This window comes from Hippocampus guttulatus, chromosome 4, assembly GCF_054856545.1.
Source record: "Hippocampus guttulatus isolate MCC_2025c chromosome 4, RoL_Hgut_1.0, whole genome shotgun sequence".
Lineage (NCBI taxonomy): Eukaryota > Metazoa > Chordata > Actinopteri > Syngnathiformes > Syngnathidae > Hippocampus > Hippocampus guttulatus.
This window is the reverse complement of record NC_141264.1, coordinates 8489694-8512497: the sequence shown is the minus strand read 5'-3', so window position 1 is coordinate 8512497 and position 22804 is coordinate 8489694. Positions and strand designations below refer to the sequence as shown.

Below are 22804 nucleotides of genomic sequence, written 5' to 3'. Positions count from 1 at the left end.
CAATTGGCCGCTCCCGATTGAAGCCAGAAGGAAGCCTTCTTCAGTCGCTCTTGTTACTGATAATGTGTTGGGGGGTTTCCACCGAAAACACCGTTATCTGTGCGTGTTTTACTCTAGTGAAGTTAGTTTTATTTCATTATTGATGGTTTTGACAACATGAAGCAGACGAATCTTTGAGTAGCACTCGGAGATGTACCTTGTAAGAAAAAATATATACCGGGTATATAATTGCATGCTTACTAGTGAAATGTGCATGTTGCACTTCTCCCACACTTATTGGTATAACCGTACGTCACACCTGCTGCCTTTTCGCTGTATAGACAGAACGTTACGGGAAACATCGCACAGAAATCCATGTATTCAAGCGAAGCAAAATCAGTGAGTGGCAACGCAACATGGCCGCCAGAAACATCACTTGTCGCACAAACCCTTGCTGTTCTTAGCGCCCTCGACGACTGTGATCTAATTCATCTGTAACGTGAATATAAATCCACAAGATGCCGCTATCACCCGGCCGTCGTAAAACAATAAGTCGTAAGAGTCTTTTCTTTTTTAAAAACACGTAATTCTGTCCAATTTTTATTGTAAATGTATAATATTAGTGGTGATATATATATATATATATATATATATATATATATATATATATATATATATATATATATAAAATAGAGAGAGAAAGATAGATAGATAGATAGATAGATAGATAGATAGATAGATAGATAGATAGATAGATAGATAGATAGATAGATAGATAGATAGATAGGCGTCGACCTCACAGTGCAGAGGTGCAGGGTTCGATTCCAGTTCTGTGTGGAGTTTACATGTCCTCCCTGAGCCTGCGTGGGTTTCCTCAGGGTACTCCTGTTTCCTCCCACATTCCAAAACACGCATGGCAGGCTGATTGAACACTAAAGTGTCCCTAGGTGTGAGTGTGAGCGCAGATGGTTGTTCGTCTGATTGTGCCCTGCGATTGGCTGGCAACCAGTTCAGGGTGTCCCCCTCCTCCTGCCCGAAGACGGCTGGGATAGGCTCCAGCACCCCCGGCAACCCTTGTGAGAATAAAGTGGATCGGAAAATGGATGGACGAGGGTCGCGGGCGTGTTGCAGCCGATCACAGCTGCCTTCGGGCAGTAGGCGGGGGACACCCACTGTTTGCCAGCCACTCGTAGGGCACACATAGACGAACAACCATTCATGCTCTCAATCACACCTAGGGACAATTTAGAGTGTTCCATTAACCTTCTGTGCATGTCTTTTGAATGTGCAAGGAAACCCGAGTACCTGGAGAACCCCCTCCCCTCCCACCCCCCAAAAGTAGTATAACTGTGTTGTGCTACCTTTCTTATTTTATTTTTTCAATCCTGCTGCTTACCCTGTACCGCTCTAACACGAATGTAATTAAATTCAATTTCCAGCCTCTCTCGCTCTGAGGCTAATAAAGGACTTATCTTAATTCTTCTTATATATTAATATGTGACTACAGATAACACATGAATCAACATTCAGCAAGAACAAAAAATCCTCGGATAAAGATGACAAAAACATGAAGCGCAGAACATAAAACCAGGCTCAAGCCCCGCCCCTTCCAACAATTACGGTGACCCGAATCAAGCACGCTCTGGATACCGTCTAAGTGACGCATTTCCTGGACAAAGGAGAAGGTTTGTTGTCATTCAGCCGGTTGTCAACGCGCTTGCATCCTGCGCTGACCCCACACAGCTTCCATTCACCCGCTTTGTCACTGTCTAGTTAACCTATGTGGAACTCTGTCTTATGAGCAAGGGGTATTGACTGTAATGTCAGAAGAACGGCGTTTAATGGAAGAAGGAATTGCTTTCGAAGCTTGAAGTCACCCGGCAAAATAGAATCATCCTGAAGATGGCAAGTTAGTTGTGGACGACAGGCTAGCATTAGATCTCCAATCCAAAGATGTGGATAACGTCTTGAGCCGCCAATATCGATTTTAAGTTAAAGGGCAAGTGGCGAGAGAAAGAATACTGATTCTTACCCACCCGACTGGAGAAGGGGATGGGTCGGCATGACGTCTTGGATTTTGACGTGACATGGTACGAGTGGCTTTTCGTTGTAGAAACTCCGAGTAAAACGTGTTCCCCACAGGGTGGGTCGCTATGGCAAAGTGGGTGGGAGCAAACGAAGGGTTAGTAGGAAGCTCTATTCCATTTTAGCCTTATATCGGTGCGACAGCTGCCGACAAGCATCTCACCAGTCTGCCCAGTCAAGTGAATCCGTTCCCGGTCTCGATCCCAGGCGATGTGATCCGGTGCAGGTGTACCTCGTTCTTCCAAGGGAACCGCTCTCCGCGGTGCGTCCTCTGAAGTTTGTTGGAGGTAAGACTCAGTCCCTTGTCGATATATATATGTATATATATGAGATGTTTCCGTTGCATATCGCCAATTTCTGATTCATGGCTTTATTTGCCCAGTACATCCACCCTTCTCAGCTTCTGTCAGATGTGCATTAATTTTCCCACATCATTATCCACGCCAAGATATAACCACCTCCCTCATCATTTGCATTCATCTCAGTGAAGTGGGAATTGATATTAAGTAAAATTCACTGGACACTAGATATGCAGAAAATTCAACCTGACCCCGCCCCCTCCCCACAGCACCACCACCAAAAAAAAAAACAACAATATTTTTACAATGGTAGCCATGTCTTAAATTGTGAGGTGCGATAAACAAAGTCAGATAAAAAAACTTAAATGGCCTTTGGGCAATAATTGTCGATCTGTTTCCTCCCCTTTCAGTATGCATGTTGATATTAGGGGTCAAGGTCACCATAGCTCGACACACAGTTAGAATTCAAGATTTGGCCTTAGCAGTAATTTATGGAGGCTCATAGCATCGGCACATACTTTAGTATTCAAGTGATGTGGCTTTTTAAAAATTGATTTAATGTCATATCCCATTTGATTTAGAACACACATTCTGTATATTGCACTGCATACATATTTATACAGTTGCTCCATATTTATTTACAGAGAAAAACTACTTTTTTTTTTTACAGTATTATCGATTCAGCCTTGACATCACCTCATCATGTGTTAATTCCTCCATGAAAAGGTTTCAGCAATGCAGATTAAAATTCAGATCTAGGTTTCTTGGAATCAGCCACTATTTATCAGAGGCACAACATAGTCAAGCTACAGAGAACAATGTCGGAAGACAAGATGCCGTTAGGTTAAGTTCTCAGTGACAATGATGTGTGAATAGTGTTTTATAAAAAATAAATGTCCATGGATCTCCCTGGTAACCATTGTTTCTAGACTGCATTTCTATCTGGAGTTCCCACTGTCTAAAGCAGTAAGAGCAAAAAATGGTTTTGATGAAGAGAAATTTAATCTCAGCGCTGTCACTCAATTTCCCGCTCATCTCAGACAAAGGCTCTTTTGCTACTACTGTGTCCTGACTGAGCACAGCGCAATATGTTGTCACCCTGAGCTCCATCTACTCTTATGAATGGATGCTCACCTGTCAAAGTTCTGCACCATCACTGCAACATACTGCTGTGCATTCTTTTAGACAGCCCAAAGCACATGGTGGGTGTTGATTTGGCTTGGGCACAGCCTGAAATAGAACTTGAGTGTTGGTTATGTTGTGCTACCTACCTACATCTCCTAAGCCAGCAAGTTACAATTTTAACAGCATTGCTTGCTTGACTGTTAGTTGACTTATGAAAAAAAACTATAAGCTGATCTCACGGGAAGAAGGTAACATGTGACAAAGAATAAACCTTTTTCTCACTGCCACATCACATTTTGCTGTTGACTGAATGGAAAATGCTGCATTTGAGTTCCTCAATGTGGGAACCTCTTAGTCATAATAGTGAAGTCAGTCACCCATACCTGACATCTTGCAAGTGATCAGTACATAACGCTAGAAAATAGAGCATTTTTGGCATTTGAAGACATATATGTATAAAATGTTTCCTTACATTAACTTTCACTGTTCGGACAGTGTAAGTGTGTTGAAGAAATACCCACTTGCAGCACATGTTTTGCTGTTGACAATGGTCAACGGTGGAGCCCCATCCTTAAAAAAATAATATTTTAAGAATCGCGGGTGTGTGTTTTATACAAATGTTTAATGTGAATGCTTCCAAGAATGTATCACTCACAAAATTATGATTTACTTAGCAGTGACATTTCAATAATGTGTGTTGCGCACGCGCGCGCGCGCGCACACACACACACACACACACACAGGCACACACTCTTGTGTAACCACAATATTTCAGCTGATAATTTGACTTCACCTCTCAGAAATAGATCCTTTTTTTCTCAAATTTAATTTTACCAGTTTACGTCAAAGTAACGATGGAAAAGGTTTTGAAAAAATGGATCTTGCTTTCATTTTTTTGAACTACAAAAACCTGACATTTCGACACTGGTGTGCAGACATTTCATCCCCACTGTCAGTGAGTGAATTCTGTCAAGAACAAGCGAAGATTCAGCAAAAATCATGACAGAAGCTTCTCGATGGCCACTTACAGTGTTTGATCAAGGTGAAACATTTAATCAAATATTATTGGAGCTGTACCACATCTTGACATTTTGAAATTTCTCCTCCGGGGTCTATTAATGAGTAATGATTGCAAGTATCATATAGTTTAAGCTGTTAAATTTTAAAACAGTGTGGACTACAGCAAATCATAAATTAATTTCTTCTTGAGTGATTTTCATTAGCACTGCAATAAAAAATAGTAATTACATTCAATACAAAAAAAGAACGGTAACTCAAACTTTGACACCCAATTCTTATATTTAGAAATAATAAGGGATGTACATTTTATATTCATCACCGCAACTGTATATGGGTTAACTATGCCCTACATGTTTATTGAAAGAGTTGTAAAGTAATGTAAAGCTTTACTGCCGACCATGGCCTCATAAAATTGTGCCTGTGCTGTTCAGTTTTGAATTTGGTGTGAGAGGGTAATTCTGAGCCAGCAGGGACGCCGTTAAGAAAACGTTTGTCTTTTTCGCTCACTCTGTTCTGTCACCTCTAGGTCACTGTTCCACTTTACCGCCACAAGGGAGTGCAGCTCCAATTTGCCTGTGACGCAGTGAGAGACCCACGGATACACTGCCCTGCGTTCTACTTTTCATGGATGCCCAGGTGGCTCTGCTGCACTTATGGACAGTCCTTGTCCTGACATCAGAACTGAATTGGATTGATACTGCAGAGGTCTACACCAATGCTTGGGCCGTCCAGATTAATGGAGGCCCCGAGGAGGCTGACCGCATCGCAAAGGAACACGGTTTCATCAACCATGGCAATGTGAGTTGGACGTCCAATACACTGTATTTGTGTGTGCTTGCGCTTGTTCTCAAGCTGTTGCTGTCATGTGTGATTGTCCTTACAACACTCCATGTGGCACCAATTCCGTCAGTATTGGAATTCTCTCTGCACCAAAAATGTGTTGCTTACTGCACTTCTTTTAGTGCTCACTTGTTATCTTTGGTGGATCCTGCTGTAATCTGAAGTGCAAACATTTTATATTGATCTGACAGAAAATATATGGAGTGCATAAAAAAATGTTTTTCCTCTATCAGTATATTTTAATGTTCGGTCACAGGACTTGTAAACATTTCTAGTATTCTTTCTTTCTTTCTCTCTTTTTTCTTTCTATCTTTCTTTCTTGGTGATGTCTAACGATTGGCTTGGGTAAGAATATAAAGTAAGTTACATAGAAGTTTAAGAATAAATAACGGAGGCAGACATTGCATGGGAAACACTATGGCTTGCTAGCTTCTTTTCAACGGTCTCTGGAAACGATAGTACCTGTAGTCGATTTTAAACTCTCAAGCTTGTCAACTTTATATCCTGAATGACCCACATTTTCCATGACTAAATACAGAACTACCGGTAGTTATATGCTAGTGTCATTTTGTCCTTCAAAACTCAAACTTTTGAAATGAGCATGTTCATTTCCAATTCTCTTGACACATTGTCATGGGTACGATCTCATCTCAAAGAACGTCTCTTAATTTTTTCATTGTTGACTCAGAGGTCACTGTTGCTGGTGGTTCATTGTCTTTTGGAGGACTGTCTCAATGTCCTCATTTTGTTTTGGATTCAAGTATTAATCTGTTTAAGAAAGCCTCAGTTTCCTAACCAGTGTTGAAATATTCTTGTCCCACACAGCATAGGTGTCAAACTCAAGGCCCGGGGGTCCAGATCCAGCCAGCGGCATAATTTTATGTTGCCCATCATGTGTGTGTCAACGTCATGTCTCTTTGAAGGGTTTAATGGTGGATTACATATTGTATTATTTTCATTGTCGTGAATTTCACTATGGGGAGTGCCTCTTCCGCCAGTGTTTCTCACAGGCAAACAAATAAGTATTATTATTTTAGTCTCTGGCCACCGAGTGTAATTGCTACAGAGGGTTGGTGTGCAGAGTATGTGACACAGCAGTGATGGTACGGCAGAGGGTTATGTGAGGTAATTCATTTGGCAAGGCTTTTTGAAGCCGGTGGATTAGACTGGAAAGGCCTTCGTCATTTTTTCTGTCATCATTTTTCTGTCATCCTGAGTGGTTGTTCTCGACTAGAGGGAGGCTGGACGGAACTGATGTATAATAGAGGGTAATGGGATTTCTATCTTTAATGTCATTGTAGGAATATCACAAAGCCGATTATTTGTTCACTTCTGTGCCCAGTAATGCCCAAATGACTCTTTGTGTATGTGTAGTTTTGCTTACTATAGCTGAGTGTGAATTTGTTGGACTGTGGAAGAGAAAGTGTTTGGAATTGTTCAGTACCAGGCATTGTGTAGAGGGGTAGGTGTTATTTTCTAACTGATTTGATGTTTTGTTTTGGGGGGTTTTGAATTGTTATCACTCATAAATGTTTCAGATCATCAAAACAAATTTCATATCCCAAGAAAACAACCCAAGTAAACTGCTGTGATTTTTATTTATTAAGTAGACAGAAAACCAAGCAGACCTGTCCCTTTGTAAAACATGAATTGCCCATTGAACCTAATACCTGGTTGGCAGCAACAACTGAAATCACGTAATTATCATAACTGTTGATATCTTTTGTATCCCTGTGGAGGAATTTACGCCCTTGCAGAATTGTTTCAACTTGGTCATAGTGGAGGGTTTTCGAGCATAAAGGTCATATACACAGCGTCATGATTGCATTTTAAGTCTAGACTTTGACTTGACCACTTTGAAACCTTCACGTTATTTTGTCTCGTTTTTTTTTTTTTTTTTTTTTCCTGGAGTCATTCAGAGGTAGACTTGTTGGTAAGTTTGGGTCATTTTCCTGCTGAGCCTGAGCACTTGATGTCCTTGAGTACGCAAAGTGATGTCAGATGTTTTTTGATTTTCTGCTAGACAAAGGAATTTCATCACAATGCCACCAACACGTTGGAGTGCATATTTCGCAAAAAGCTCAACTTTTATCTGGTTCGTACTTTTTTTTTCTCCAAAAGTTGAAAGTTGTTTTTTTTTGGCAAATGTGAGTCAAGTAATGCCAGCAGTTCTTTGCAATGTCATTCTAAGTTCTTTTGTTGAGCTCAATGAGTCCGTCATTCCACATATGGAGCAGTTTTGCTTCGCCGACCTCTCCAGTGAAGCAAGCTTCTCATTGATTTTCCATGCGTCTCATCATTCACATAAAGTCCCTGAGCATTCTTTGGACCACACCCAGCAACATCATACATGCGCACGGTAGCCAAAGCGGTATCACACCTGCCCAAAGCCTGAGATGATGAGATCAAGTTACATGATGTGAGTATGTTCCCAAAAAAAATAATTAATAAAAATAAATAAGAGAAAAAAATATAACTGCATTTAGGAGACAATGTCTATTTAAATACACGTTTATTGCTGGGGCTGATGTCACACACACCAACCCCGCTCGGCATAATATGTGGCAACAGGCTTGCAAAGGATACAGTGAAGTCTGTTTGGGCTCATCTGAAGTCTCTTAAATGCAATATTCACAGCGATTTGCTCCTCAAAATGGTGATAGCAACCCGGAAGTTGTTCTCATGCTGCCATATTAAGGAGTGTCTCAGTTGTCATAAATGTGCATTGAGGTGTGAGGTTCGAGCATCTTGAAGGCTCCTCGGGCTATCTCAAATCGAGGGACATCTGATGTATCATCTGCGGAAGTCCTGCCGCTCCTCAACGGTGAGATATGAAAAATAATTTGTATCAGCAGGACAGTCAGCATTGCATGATTTCAAAGTCATGAAGCCGTAACAGTCTTGATATTTGACTTTAATTTGATTCATCTTGAAAAATAAAGCGTAAAGTCGACATTGTGCGGTGAGAGTATTAATCCTCCCATGTAGATGGTGCATTTGTGACAAACGTCAATCACGTGATCTCCTCTGTAGCAATCGTCTCCATCAGATGGTGGTACAGAGCAGCGATTGTCTCATTTTCCCCAAATATCTGTACCCCCACCCACCGTACTCCTGTAAATCTCCTCACTCCTCGATGGAATGTCTGGTCCGAGGTTCTACCATATAACCAGAGGAGCGAGGAGCTAGAAACTTCCGATTTGAGAAATGAGATGAGCCCATTGTGTCCCATTATCCTTCCATTAAAATGGGACCAGCACATTGAAAAGAAACCAGATATAATCATTTAAACAGCAGTGTAATGCAAATGTAATGTATTAATTTATTTATAATCATCATCATCATCATTGGTTTTTATGTATTTCTGTGTCCCTCCATCAAAATATTTCCTAACATAAAAAGTATCACCAAAAAAAAAATAAGTTGGGGACTGCTGCATTAGATGACAAATATCAGGAAATGTGAATTAAACATAAAATAAAACCATAAATACCATACTAATATCATATTTGGTATTAATTCTGACCTTACTTTAATATTGTGATACTTGGATTGTGTTCCTGAATACATTTTTAAACATGTATTAAGTAACTGTATTGTTGCCTCAATCCTTTTCTCACCCACCACTTTACTATGGCACTGTCGTTTTTTTTCTTCCACAATGTGGCTAAATCTGTAGTGGTCCATCAATTTGTTATGTGTTGTCTTCCTCTCTTCAGATCACAAATCTTAAACAGGGTAGCGATAGTAAATAGCCATATCGTATCTCTGTTTTCCGTACTCAGTGCTGCAATGAAATTGCAATGATGGCTGCTGCCAGGAATGCACTAAACTGGCCTATTCTCATTAATGTTACTCAAAGATATAACATTATAAAATCTATAGAATGTATATATGTGACTATTTGGCTATAATTTCCCTCAGTGCGATAAAATTAAGCCAAGATATTCTTGCTCTGTGCTGGATAGTTATATTGCCAAGGCTATACAGGACCATTGCCAATTTCTCTCGATCCTTAAAAAACTTCCGTTTGATCCACCACCCTGCTAGTCAATCGCTCCTCTTCTTTCCAGTTCACTTCAAATGCTCCGGATGATCTTGTAGCAAAACATACAAAACTCACACTAAGTCTTTGGTCTTCATATGGGTCAGATAATTTGTCTCTGGCTGCGTTGGTTGAGTTGATGTTATTGCTCAGAAACGACAAATGCTTCCATGTGACTATAGAAGTATGGAGGACAATTTGCAGCCTTGGGAGAGTTGATTCCGGTTTTTTAAAGTAGATTTTTTTTCTTTTGAAATTGTCAGCCTAAATGCATCAGAAAGTGTCATTTCCTTTATCATCCCTAAGTAGGTAGAGCCACGAGACATGCCACGAGACATTTGTGTGCTTGTGTATTGCCATTCATTTGTTCAGCGAGGAGATAATTTATTTAAAGGAACATCAAAGAATCTGTAGCAAAGTATCTTGCCTTCTCTCTCTTTCTCTCTCTCTCTCTCTCTCTTCTTAGGTTCATCCCCCTAGGCCCACTCCACTCCCCCTTAGTCACAGTCTTGTTTTCTCTCTAGTTCGTTCGTGTTTTGAGGTGTTAATATGCAAGTTTCACACAAACTCATACTCCACAGTATTATGCAGCTCAAAAGCACAATGGCTGCACTTTTGCAGTTTCTGCGGTCTATTCCCACAAGACTCTGGAGGAAAAATAAGGGCAGTCTATCCAGATAAAAGCCGTGAAGTCCTTTCTTCAAGAATGCAAGTAGAGCAAGATAAAAGAAGTCTAACCTTTCTTTAAGCTCCACAAAACAATGATTGTTGAGTGGAATTCAAGGGGGTTTTTTTTTTGGTCAACAGTTCAATTTTTATACTCTAAGCTCATAATGTGTGAAATTATTTTCTGTATGCAATTAGCTTCGAGATCTGCATGATAACAAACTCAAGGCCCGGGGGCCAGATCTGGCCCGCCATATCATTTTGTGTGGGCCGCGAGAGCAAATCAAGCATGTCAACTTTTCCATGATGCTTGCTGAAGTCTGAACCAAAATTTCAAATTGGGATATGTAATCCATCATCACATAGAGATATTGCAAGCATGATCTCATTACATACTTATTACATTAATGTAAACAATGCCTGAACAAACCATTATTTTTGACTTCTGATTTCAAAATTAGTTATCCACCAATTTGTTGTGCACTGAATATGTAATATGTGGACATGATTAAACATTTATGCGGTTTTACAAAATTCACAGTCATAATGGCCCTCTGAGGAAAACCGTAACTATAATGTGGCCCACGACAAAAATGATTTTGACATCCCTGTCTAAATCTAGTCTTAGTTTAGGAGAGTTGTATTTCACAGAATGTGGGTTGACAGGGAGAACATAGTCTTAGTTTAGGAGAGTTGTATTTCACAGAATGTGGGTTGACAGGGAGAACATAGAAACTCTAAACAGAAAGTCCCGCAACCCAGATTCGAACCCTGGACCTTTGAACTGTGAGACGGATCTGCTAACCAGTCACCAACTGTGGCACCACTAACTCACCTTAGTATTGCAAATTAGTCTATGTTGGCAGATGTGTTGGTTATTCTATTTTAGAATGCATATTTTAACAAATATCTTGTCCGTTAACTGTCTCGCCGAATGGTGCAGTTATCCATCTTGTGAGGAGAGAAAAAGGCTCTGCCTGTATTATCTCACCTGAGGATCCAAGACATGTGGCAAATCCAATGGCCACAAAGTTGCTCATCAAATTGCAGCTTAGGGTGTGCTGGTGTAAAGTGCTCCGATAGAAACCCTTATGCTTGAATGGTGTTTGTTATGGAGGATCTGTGAGGGGCAGAGGATCTCCATTTTACAGGCTCCAACTCAACTTTATTTATAATGCACACTAAAACACTGGCTGACTCGATGAGACAGAGAGCAGACGGTATAAGGTTTGTGTGTCGAAGTGATAGAAGTTAATCAAACTGATCTTCATCCTTTGAGACAGTTTGTACTCTGTTGTTTTAACATTGAGTCTCCCTTCACTCAATTGTCTCCTCTTCAGGGGCTTTTTTAAAGTCTAGCCACGAGGCGCTTCTGCCTCTACATTATTTCACTCACACTATACTACACTTAAAAAAAAAAAAAAAAAAAAGTAAAAACCTGGTGTATCTGCCATTTACTACCCATTAGTTGCTGCTTTTTATTTCATTACACTTTTAAAAAATCCAGAGTATTTTTATCAAAACTGTATATGTATGTCAAATAAATTGGTTAGTATTGAAGGTATTTAGATTTTGAACTCGGATTCTCAGAAGCATTGCAGAAATCTGAAAAACATTGGTTTCTGTTTTGACCCACGGCAGTACTGCTGGCTCAGCAAAAATGTTCTGTGGCCAAATTCTCAAATCTCTGTTAGTTTACTGAAAATGTTAAATTGTAGGTGTGAAAGTGTTTCCTGTGAAATGCGCCACTTTTCCTCTGCCATGGTTTGTCCAAACCCAATTCCAAGGAAGTTGCGACGTTGTCCATCCCATCCATCCATTTTCCAATCCGCTCATCCTCACAAGGGTCGCGGGGCGCGCTGGAGTCTATCCCAGCTGTGTTCGGGCAGTCAGCGGGGGACGCCCTGGACCGGTTGCTAGCCAATCACAGGGCACACAGAGACGAACAACCATCCACGCTCACACTCACACCTAGGGACAATATAGAGTGTCCAATCAGCCCAATGTATTATTATTATTATTATTATTTTTATTATTATTATTATTACGGTGCATGTTTTTTGCAGTGTGGGAGGAAACCCAAGTACACGGAGAAAACGCACTCAGGCACTGGGAGAAACAGCCAACTCCACACACAACTCCACAAAGAGGAAAAAAACCATCCGGACTATGATGGACGCAACGTTCAAAAGCCAATATCTGTGATGGTATGAGGCTGTGTTAGTGCCTATGGCATGGGTAACTTACACATCTGTGAAGGCGCATTAATGCTGAAAGGCACACACAGGTTTTGTAGAAATGTGCTGCCGTCCAAGCAGCATCTTTTCTATGGATGACCCTGCTTATTTCAGCGAGACAATGACAAACCACATTGTACACATCTTCGAGCAGCGTGGCTTCGTAGTCAAACAGTGCAGGTATGAGACTGGTCTGCCTGCAGTCCAGACCTGTCTTCCATTGAAAATGTGTGCTGCAGAATGAAGCGTAAAATACAACAAGACCCCTGACTGTTCAACAGCCGAAACAGTACATCAAGCAAGAATGGGAAAGAATTCCCACAAAACTTCAACAATTAGTGTCCTTAGTTCCTCATAGTTTATTGAATGTTGTTAAAAGAAAAGGTGATGTAACACAGTGGTGAATCTGACGCCGTCACGGCTTTTTTGGAACATGATGCACTTCACTTCCTTTCACTTAAATACAATAAAATGTATCAGTTTTAACATTAAATATCATGTTTTTGTGGTTATTAAATATAGGTTAAACATTTTTTGCAAATCATTCTGTTGCTATTTTTCTTTATAGCCCAGCATCCCAACTTCATTGAAATTGGGATTGTACATATGCAAATCTGCAGTATTAACTGCTCATGACTACATTAAGTGAGAATAATGAAGGTTTAATTAATTCTGTGCACCAAATATCAGTCACAGCCATGTAGTTGCTTCATTTATTTGTTTACGGAGATATTTCAATTGTTACGCTTCAGCTGTAATTAATAGCTCCCAATTGTAATACAATCATTTGATAATAAAAGCAATTGGCATGACATTATCCTACAGCAGGGGTCGGGAACCTTTTTAACGAAGAGAGATGGCTCTCTCTTAAAATATTTGGAAATGTATTATAGCCATATAATATATATGTATATATATATATATATATACACACAGTAATCCCTCGCTGTAACGCGGTTCAACCTCCGCGGCTTCGCTGTTTCACTGATTTTTTTTGGTGCAGTTTTTTTAATGCTTTGGACCTGTGCAGCACGCTTGTTGTTTTGTTTCCGGTTTATTCATAGAGCAACGTAGCATCCGCTGTGACGTGTTGCCGCATTAATCTCGCGATAAAAAAATTTAATCACGTTAAAATTGATTTAAATTAATGCCGATAATAACGCGCTACACTGACAGCACTAATATATATATAGGTATATTAAAAGGGAATTATAAGCCTCTGAATGTATTCTTTTAAATAATTTTGTGATACAGTAACACTCACCATTAATGTGAATCGTTTTCTGTTCCTCATGATTGCTAAAATTTCAGCAAGACTAGCGGAATTATAGTCAGTTTGCCAGGTCCATACGCGGAATTGCTGCTGGCTAGCTTGCACTCTGTTCAGTAGCTTGCACGCTTCCTTTCTGCTGTCTCTCGCAGGGTATTTTGATGTGAATGTAGCATGGCACGTGTCAAAGTGCCGCTTTACATTCGACCATTTCATCAATGGTATTTTGTCATTGCAAATCAGACACACTGCAGAACCTGTTCTCTTCACAAAGGCACATTTGTCCTGAAGTATACCATACTTGTCATCTTTTTTTCTTTTCGCCATCTTACTCGTTTAGGATTAGCTTTGAGTTCATGACTGAGCGGGCTGATTCAAAAGAGGGTGTTTACCTGTTTCCGCAGCAACGGCCAACGTAGGCCAGTATTATCCAATCAAAATTGCTCCTGGAGCCAACTGCAGCCCTGAACAGGAAATGAGTAGTAAAAAAAATCGATGGATGGATTAAACAAGCGAGAATATTTAGTTTTATCTGCGAGCCAGATGCAATCATCAAAAGAGCCACATATGGCTCGCGAGCCAAGACGGGATGATGCAGCTCGACATTCTGGTACAGTTGTTTTGTTTCCCACTTCTATATTTCCCATCTGCTTCCATTTCAACGTATTAGCAAATGTGTGCCCCCAATTTACTTAGGGTCAGAGGAAACGAATGTGTTCATACATATACAGGCTGCACTTGTCTATAAACTGCTGGTGCCATATTTGTAACATGAGAGATTTAAACAAAAAATGTTTTACTTTCCCTCCTCCTGCACCCCCCCCAAAAGAAAAAAATGCCCTTTAAAAGCTTTTTTCCTCTTTTCTTTTCTCATGTTATGTATTGTCTCTTGTTTTGTTGTTCATAAAATTGTTCATAAAATTCTAGTATTGTCTGCATTGTAATTTGATAGTTTTGGATATCTTGTTTAGTTTGGGAAATCTTGTTTAGACACGTTTTATTTGTGTGTAAAGAGAAGTTCCCTTACATTGTTAACAGTTTTGACTCTCAGAATCTTAGCTGTTCACGAAGAATCAATAATGGTCCGTGAGTGGATTTGTCCTGAAATGGGTTTGGAATGATGAATAAGGAAACAGCCGTAAGTGAAAACAAACATGTCTTCATGATGTTGGGTTATGTTGAAAAAGAAGCTCCCCAGATAGCAAAAAGTACTTTCCAAAGCAAGTCTTTTTTCCCCACATAGCCATTTTCACAAAGCTCTTGTCTCAGACACACAATACATCAGAGATGGTCAGCCCATATTTGGGACTTTTTTAAACTTTGTTTTTGTTACGTCACGTCAGAGAACTATTAGTAGTTCATTTAATTGTGTGTTCTGTACAAACTATGTATTTTATGAACAAATTAACAAACAATTTTATGCAATTTAACAAAAAATGCCACATTGGCACATACAAGAGACCAAAAAGATGTGTTTATTTATTTATTTTTAACAATATATTCACATTTGAGCCCTGCTATTAGCAGGGAATAGAGTCCAGGCCGGCCTGCAAATAGTGAAAAGCTGCGTAATATTGACGACAATTATTTTGAAGTTATAGCCCATGATTGTACTCTTTCGACCCATTTAGATTCTTTGACTTGATTTAGACAGAATAACCCTTGAGTAATTCCTTTGACAGAAGCACTACTGTAATTATGCTCAATTTTTACTTTCTAAGGTATGGTGCAAAAATGGGCAAATAAAATGATCTGTTGTTATTTTTATGAAATGCTTTATTGCAATGCAGTACAGATGGAAAATAGCAACAACAGTCAAGCAATAAATCAATAATAAAGAGAATAAATGAAATGATTGACAACTAACTAATTCCCACTCAGTGATAAATCAGGTTGAAACATTCCACCCTTGTATTGAAAATGAAAGAGAAAAGTAGTTCCAATTGGAGGAAAAAAAGAAAGGAATAACCCCAAATCACTTCCCAAATACTTCATTCGCGATAAATCCATGAGGCCCCGATGAGAAATGGGTCCAAAGCCAGGTTGACAAAAGAGAAATTTACTGTGAGTGATGAGTGCTTTTGGTGAGAAAAACGTTTGAGCAATTCAGTATCCTCGCAAAATCCAATTCAAATTGTGATGGTTGGAATTTCAGAGGGCTAGATGTGCTAAAGGGACCCTCTCTTCTGTCCCCCCTTGGCTCTGTCAATACTTCATTGTCGTTATTTTTTGTATTATCCAAATGAAGAAATCAGATAATCATATCTGTCTGGTGTTTTACACAAAGACCTAATTTTACGCGAAGATAGAATTCCAATTGAAGAGCCCACATGCCTACGGTGCAATCTTTTTATCATACAGCAACAGTCTGGAAAGAAAAAAAACCTTTACAATGACCTGATTTGGAAATTGACTGAGATGAACTGAAAATGATCTCAGACTCATCGTATATTCACCATCAGTTAAATATACACTGAGCTTGTCTGTTAAACCGGGGTCAGTCATGGACAACGTTCAAGATGAATCTTAACCTTAATTTTCAGCAGGGCGACCCCTGATGGTACTTACCGCCACAGTATTCCAACACACACATCGTACACCACACGTTATTTATAAATACTGTACAATAATACTACAACTTATAACATAACTGTAGGGCAGCGGTGCCCAACCTTTTTTGCCCCACGGAGCGGTTTAATGTCAGACAATATTTTCAGGGACCGGCCTTGAAGGTGTGACAGATAAATAAAACAAAATAATATCATATGACGTGCATGAAAACGATGGTATTTTCCAAACATAATAATAAACATGAATCATGACAAAAGGAACGTCCTGTCTGGCCGCAACACTCTCTGGTCGTGATGGTAACGTTTAAACCTGCCTTCAAAATAAGATACAAAGTGCATGAAAAATACGACTCACCATCGCCGCATATTATGCAGAGTGGGCTTGATGCGTGGGAATCTCCCTTTGAGATAAATCCGTATTTTAAGTAGGACTCCGGACAGTGTCAATTAAATGTAGCTTTCTTTTTCTTGGAAGTCATAGGCTCCTCTTCTGTCTCCTGGCTGGGACTTTTCCCCTTCCCAAAGAAACTTTCCAAAGACGTTTGTTTTTTACGCATTTTGCTAGCTCCCAGGTTTCATTTCAGCGGTAACCTATCGTGTGACCGAGAAGTGACGTACTGTCACTCTTGACAGTATGTCAAATGTGACATTTAACGCAGAACCCGGTAAATTTTCTAAATAAAACACCTTTCAGATTCCGAAATGAATAAAACAGAAGTAATGGAAGTTATTTATTCTTTCTGTGCGGCCCGGTACCAAATGAAACACGGATCGGTACCGGTCCGCGGCCCAGGAGTTGCGGACCCATGCTGTGGGGTGTAAATTTTGAGTACCGGGACATGAGAAACACAAATGTTGCATTAGTTGCAGAACTGCGAATGGACGCTTAGCCAGCTTTACACATTCCTAACTCAAGAGTGCGTCGGTACCTGTCTCACCAACGCACTTTTACCTATGTTTCAACTTACAAGGAAAAAGCACGCAAACCAAACCAGCATTTACACGTAATCACCGCTTTGTTATTATCAAAAGCACATGTGACGCATTGAAGGGTTACATAACATCCGTGTGCCCCACATTTCAGACGATGTGGTTTGCGCCCAGGTACTAAAAAGCACATATATTCAAACAGGGAAGCATACTTAACATCTCATTACATTCCTTGAAAGTAAGTATGTGGCCGCTGGATACATCTAAGACCTTTACTCTAGCCATGCAAAAAGGGTCTCCTTTGTAACGGGTGCAAATACGCAAAAAGGTGAGTAATCATGTGCTTTTGATACATACTCTGAAATTAGTATGTATCAAAAGGGGTCTCCTTCCCGAACCAATCAACAATGTAGATACTTGAAGTGAACCCTACTACCACTACTGAAGTAAATACATGTACAATACAACTCATAAATCATAATAATGCGAGTACAGAGTAGTACCGAGTAAATACTGCTCAGCAAGCTGACTGTTATGAAACGATACGGTCTCAGCAGATCTGTGTGTGTTTGTGATCACTATTGTTTACATTAGTAATTTGTCATGTGGGCCAACACCCCATGAATACATTAATTACCAACACCATTTGAACAATTATTCTGATTCGTTCCCTTCAGTGACATAAATTACCCTCATGGACCGTTGCATCATCTTTCATTATCGATTGCAGCACCTTACATGAGACGCAAGACCGACACTGTGCCTCATGATGTAAACATGAAAGAGAAACACATAACATCAGCACGTGCCCTCCCACGCGTAGCACTAACAAGTCGCAATGCTCCAACAAGCTGCAATGTACACACCTTTCTGTTCAACATGACATCTATGTGAAATCACTCGTTTCTGTGTTCAATCCTGAGCTTAAAACTCTGTCATACATGACATTTTGGAGATGAACAGTTGCTCTAGGTTTCAAGGAATGAATGGCACTTGACCATAATGTCACGACGAACCCATAAAGTTGTCCACAGCTCTAATTGGCCTTTTAATTTTGTCTGCTGCTTGGAGAGCCCTGCTTAGATGAACTGACGCAGTCAAAAATATCCACAAATAAAATCATATGGGCGGCCCGGTGGTCCAGTGGTTAGCGCGTCGACCTCACAGTGCAGAGGTACCGGTTTCAATTCCAGCTCCGGCCTCCCTATGTGGAGTTTGCATGTTCTCCCCGGGCCCACGTGGGTTTTCTCCGGGTAATCCGGTTTCCTCCCACATTCCAAAAACATGCATAGCAGACTGACTGAAGACTCTAAATTGTCCCGAGGTGTGAGCGTGGATGGTTGTTCGTCTCTGTGTGCCCTGGGATTGGCTGGCAACCGGTTCAGGGTGTCCCCCGCCTACTGCCCGGAGACAGCTGGGATAGTCAGCAATTGTTTTCTCTTGAATGTATCTATTATGGTGTATTTTTGAGGCGTTTGAAGTGCAAATTACGTGTTTGTTTGTTGTTTTTTTTTGAAAATTCCAACTGGTCGGCCACAAAAGCAAGTGACAGTGCACTCCACAAAATAGCGGCACTGTTGAGTGTCAGGTTCCAATAAATTAATCACAACTTCTTTACCGATTTTGACATAGATGGGTTTGTTATAAACATCAGACCGCGTTGCACCCAGTGAATGGACCTCAGTGGTGTACTTTCCCCTGCTAAGTACAGTGTGAAAAGGCACACACACACACGCACACACACACACACACTTTATATTTAAAAGCCAGATCCTCCACAGCTTGAGTAAAAAATGTATGGTGTGTGGAACGAATGCTGCTCAGAGTCAGGGATGAATGCAGTGTACTTTTAGTGTTCCTATTTCATTCATTCATTGTGAATCTTTAGAGATACTGTATAGTGCTGCATGAGCAGCTTTCTCTAGAATTTAAATTTCTCAGGGCTTCTCTGATGTGGCATAGGATGCCAAATACTATTTGTGGAAATGCTGCTTGGGAATGGGGATTAAAGAATTATTACCTATTATGTTATTGTTATTTTATTTTCCATGTTCTGTGAAGCACTTTGTTACAGTTGTAGCTGTTGTGAAAGTGCTGTCAAAATCAAGACGTATTGTATCATGATTATTTCTTGTGGCTTTTCACCTCGATATGTGCCCTGCGACAGACTGGCAACCAGTTCAGGGTGAAGTCCGCCTTCCGCCCACGAGTCGGCTACGACAGGCTCCAGCACCCTCACAGCCCAGAACAGATAAGCAGTGTTGAAAATGGATGGATGGATGACTTCATGCTGATATTAGATTGATAGATAGATGACGTATGGGTGCCATGGAGCGTAGCTAAATGAGGTTGCGTTAAAATCTTGCTCACAGCTTGAACATCGCAGACTGCACTTTTAATAATATAGTGCCGTCAAAGGATTAAGATATTGTTCAATATAACACCATCTAAAAGTGAAGCAGGAGAATGGCAGTGTATAATTGCAGATGTTGATCAAAAGAGATGCAGGTGTGGCACGACTGACTTTTTTTGTTCGTGGGTGTGTGTGTGTGTTGCATGTTTAAATGTGCTAAAAGCATCCATTTTTTTCTGAACTAAGCCCTTGAAGTCAAGGTCAGAATACTGAGATGAGCCTGTTTTACATATTTCCTTCCTGTGTTCCATCACAAATGCAACACTCCCACAGTCTCCCTGCCTCCAGTCTTGCATCTCCAGATAGATGAATTGATGTCTTTGAAATATCTATCAGACAATCTTTGTGTGATAGTCGCATTGATTTTCTTCATGTCCTGGACTAACACATATAAGTCTGCTCCTTCACATCTATTCCAAGACTGGAAGACAGCTCGCACTCTTAAATTGTAGCAGGTGCAGGGAATAGTAATACATATTTTTTGAATGACGAAGCCACGCTTAGAATGCACAAGATTCAGATATGAATGCTGTCTGGAGCCCTACATTTCGGCTCAGCAATACCCAGGTTGCAATTGTACCGTGAAACATGGCAAAGATTTCTGCAACCACAGAGACTTGGCTAAAACCATCCATACTTGACTCGGCTATCAAGTTAGCTCTTCGCACAGAGCAGATGTGGGCTATTATGCAGTCAACGACTGTTGGTGCAAAAGCGCAAAGCCCACCGATGGCAACTGTTCCCAGGCTTTGGTATGATAAGATTCAGACTCATCAACTTACATCATGTGGTTACCGGTCATGTTCATATAGGCATCACCCCAAGCTAATGCTATCTTAGACATGGATGAGCTGCACAAAGCAATAAGGAGCCAGTAGAAAGCTCGTCTTGTTGCAGTGCACATTATTACTGCGAACTTCAATCACATTGATTTAAGTCAGTCTTCCCGAGATTTCATCAGCTCCTAAATGTGCAACAAGGGGTAAAAACACACTGGACAAACCCTAAAACAACATCCCAAAATAGTGTAGCGCAATTACCTGCCAGACCAAACCGAGTGACTGGAAGGGTCCACAAAGAAGGTGCAGACCAGCTGCCTGAGGTCTTCACGAGATTCTTCAATGCATCACTATCACAGTCCTTTATTGCACTGTCAGAAGTCAGCAACAGTCAACTCGCTGCCCAAACAAACGACCATCAGCAGTCTCAATGACTATCGACCAGTCGCGCTCGCACCAGTTATCATGAAATCTTTTGAGAAACTGGTCCTACGTCACATCATGTCCAATCTCCTACCAATGTCTATTTGCATACACAACAAAAAACTCGACAGAAGACGCCATTGTTTCCATTTCCCACCTGGAACAGCAGGGGCACTATGTCATACTGTCCTTTGTTGGCTGAAGCTCTATTTTTACCGCAATACTCCTCGGCACTCTGACAACAAATTACAGCACATTTGACTTCCTCTCACCACCTGCTGCTGTGCACATTCTGTTTGAGTGGTTGTCATTTGCACCGATGTGGTACAATACCCCAATTTCATTCACTTCAATGGCAATACAGGATTGCCTTCATTTGCATAATGCTCTGCTTCATTGCTTATGCTCTTTGTCAGATGCACTCATCACACAGTATATTATTTATATGGCAACCCCCACCACCCCCCCAAAAAAAGTAAATGTGTGTTCCTCAGTAATTATGGCAGGATACCTTTTATTCTGTCTTTGTGTCCTGAGCTCAATGGAATAGAGATTTGACATGATGCTGTTTTTCTCTCTACTTTTGATTAGTCCTTTCGTGTGTATATATATATATATATACAGTACACATAGGGAGAGAGAGAGAGAGAGAGAGAGAGAGAGAGAGAGAGACTGAATGTGTAGACTGACTCAATGAACCTCCAGTGTTCGATTGAACTTAGATTAAGAACCATTGCATTAGTGGCAAGCACTACTTTCTCTTTCGCGCGCACACAAACACACATTCACACACACACACACACACACACACACACACACACACTGGGGCGGCAAGTTATTTGGTGACAGCTGCCAACTCACAGATCCGCCAGGGTAAATGCTAAAATGTAAGGATCCATAGTTTGTTTGTTTTTTTGGTTTTGTTGTGTTTTATTCATACCAGCCAATTCTTGAATTATGCACATTTTTCCTGCTTAGGACTCAAACATAGAGAAATACAGTATATATTATTTATATCTATAATCTTAACATATCTGTACATTTAACCAATGATGAAAAACTAAACAGACATAATTTACATACTTCAATTAAACATTCCAAGAAAGATTTCAGGTCAATTTAGCCAATGGCTCAGCTTATTTAGATGATTTGTATCTGTACTAGCTTGTGATATATTTTTTCACATAAAATCCTTGCAATGTGCCCACCCACTTTTCACAGCTTGGTTTTCCCCAAGACATGTCCCTCCCAATGAAGGAAGCTGAGACAAGAAGTCTGCAGTCAAAGCTGGGATGTAAACAAATAATTACGCTTCATTGGGAAGCACCCAATTAGCCTTGATTTTGGACCAGTAAAATGAACTTCTTCCCCCAAGTGCTACCCAGGAGTTTCAGCTGTAATTTGGCTAAACATAGCAGCAAATAAAACGCAATTGAGAAGTTGACAGTTTGATCATTAGGGAGATCCACTGTGCCTGTTATTTCCATCTCAGGGATAAAACAGTTGGTGCTTTGAATTATCTCCAATGGTTGGCTGCTTCCTGTATTGACTAAATTATTACTCGTGTTGTTAATGAGTCACTCCCGTGTTTGTACTGAGCCTGTGAAATCATTGTTGTTTTATAAATGTTTTTAGTGTATGTGGGGTTTTGTTACAGTCAATAGCAGTATAGTGTATGTCAAAGAGGCCATGTCCAGTCTATAACTAAATAGACTTAAATATATCATGTTAAGTGCACCAACCTTTTAGATATTTGAAACTGTTAGTGTTCACTTGGTAGACCTTTAATTTATCGATGTATTTATTTTGATTTGTGTTGCAAGCCCAAATTTGAGGTACGAGTTGATTCAAGTATGACTCAAGTGAGGGACGAAAAAAGAGAGAGAGAGAAGGAGAAAAGAAAATAGAACAGCACCAGTCATTTTGGCCTTTTCAGTTGTTTACTCAACAGGATAATGAAAATGCATCATGTCACATGAGCTTTCACAACAAAGATTTATGTTTACGAAGCGAAATTCAGCTATCTGCTGCTAAGCCGTGACCAATGGAATACAGTATCCATCCATCCATCCATCCATTTTCTGATCCGCTTAATCCTCACAAGGATCGCCTATGGAGTACAG

The 22804-nt window shown here is 40.3% G+C and overlaps 1 protein-coding gene across 1 annotated transcript in view; it reads left to right on the top strand.

Moving 5' to 3' along the window:
• The first annotated feature begins 1659 nt into the window (after positions 1-1659).
• furinb (furin (paired basic amino acid cleaving enzyme) b) overlaps positions 1660-22804 on the top strand; it is a 76159-nt gene continuing 55014 nt past the window's right edge. The window contains exons 1-2 of the mRNA XM_086108994.1: positions 1660-2351; positions 5035-5306. Coding sequence (XP_085965120.1) covers positions 5133-5306 — 174 coding nt within the window. The 5' untranslated portion in view covers positions 1660-2351; positions 5035-5132. The remainder of the gene's footprint in view (positions 2352-5034; positions 5307-22804) is intronic.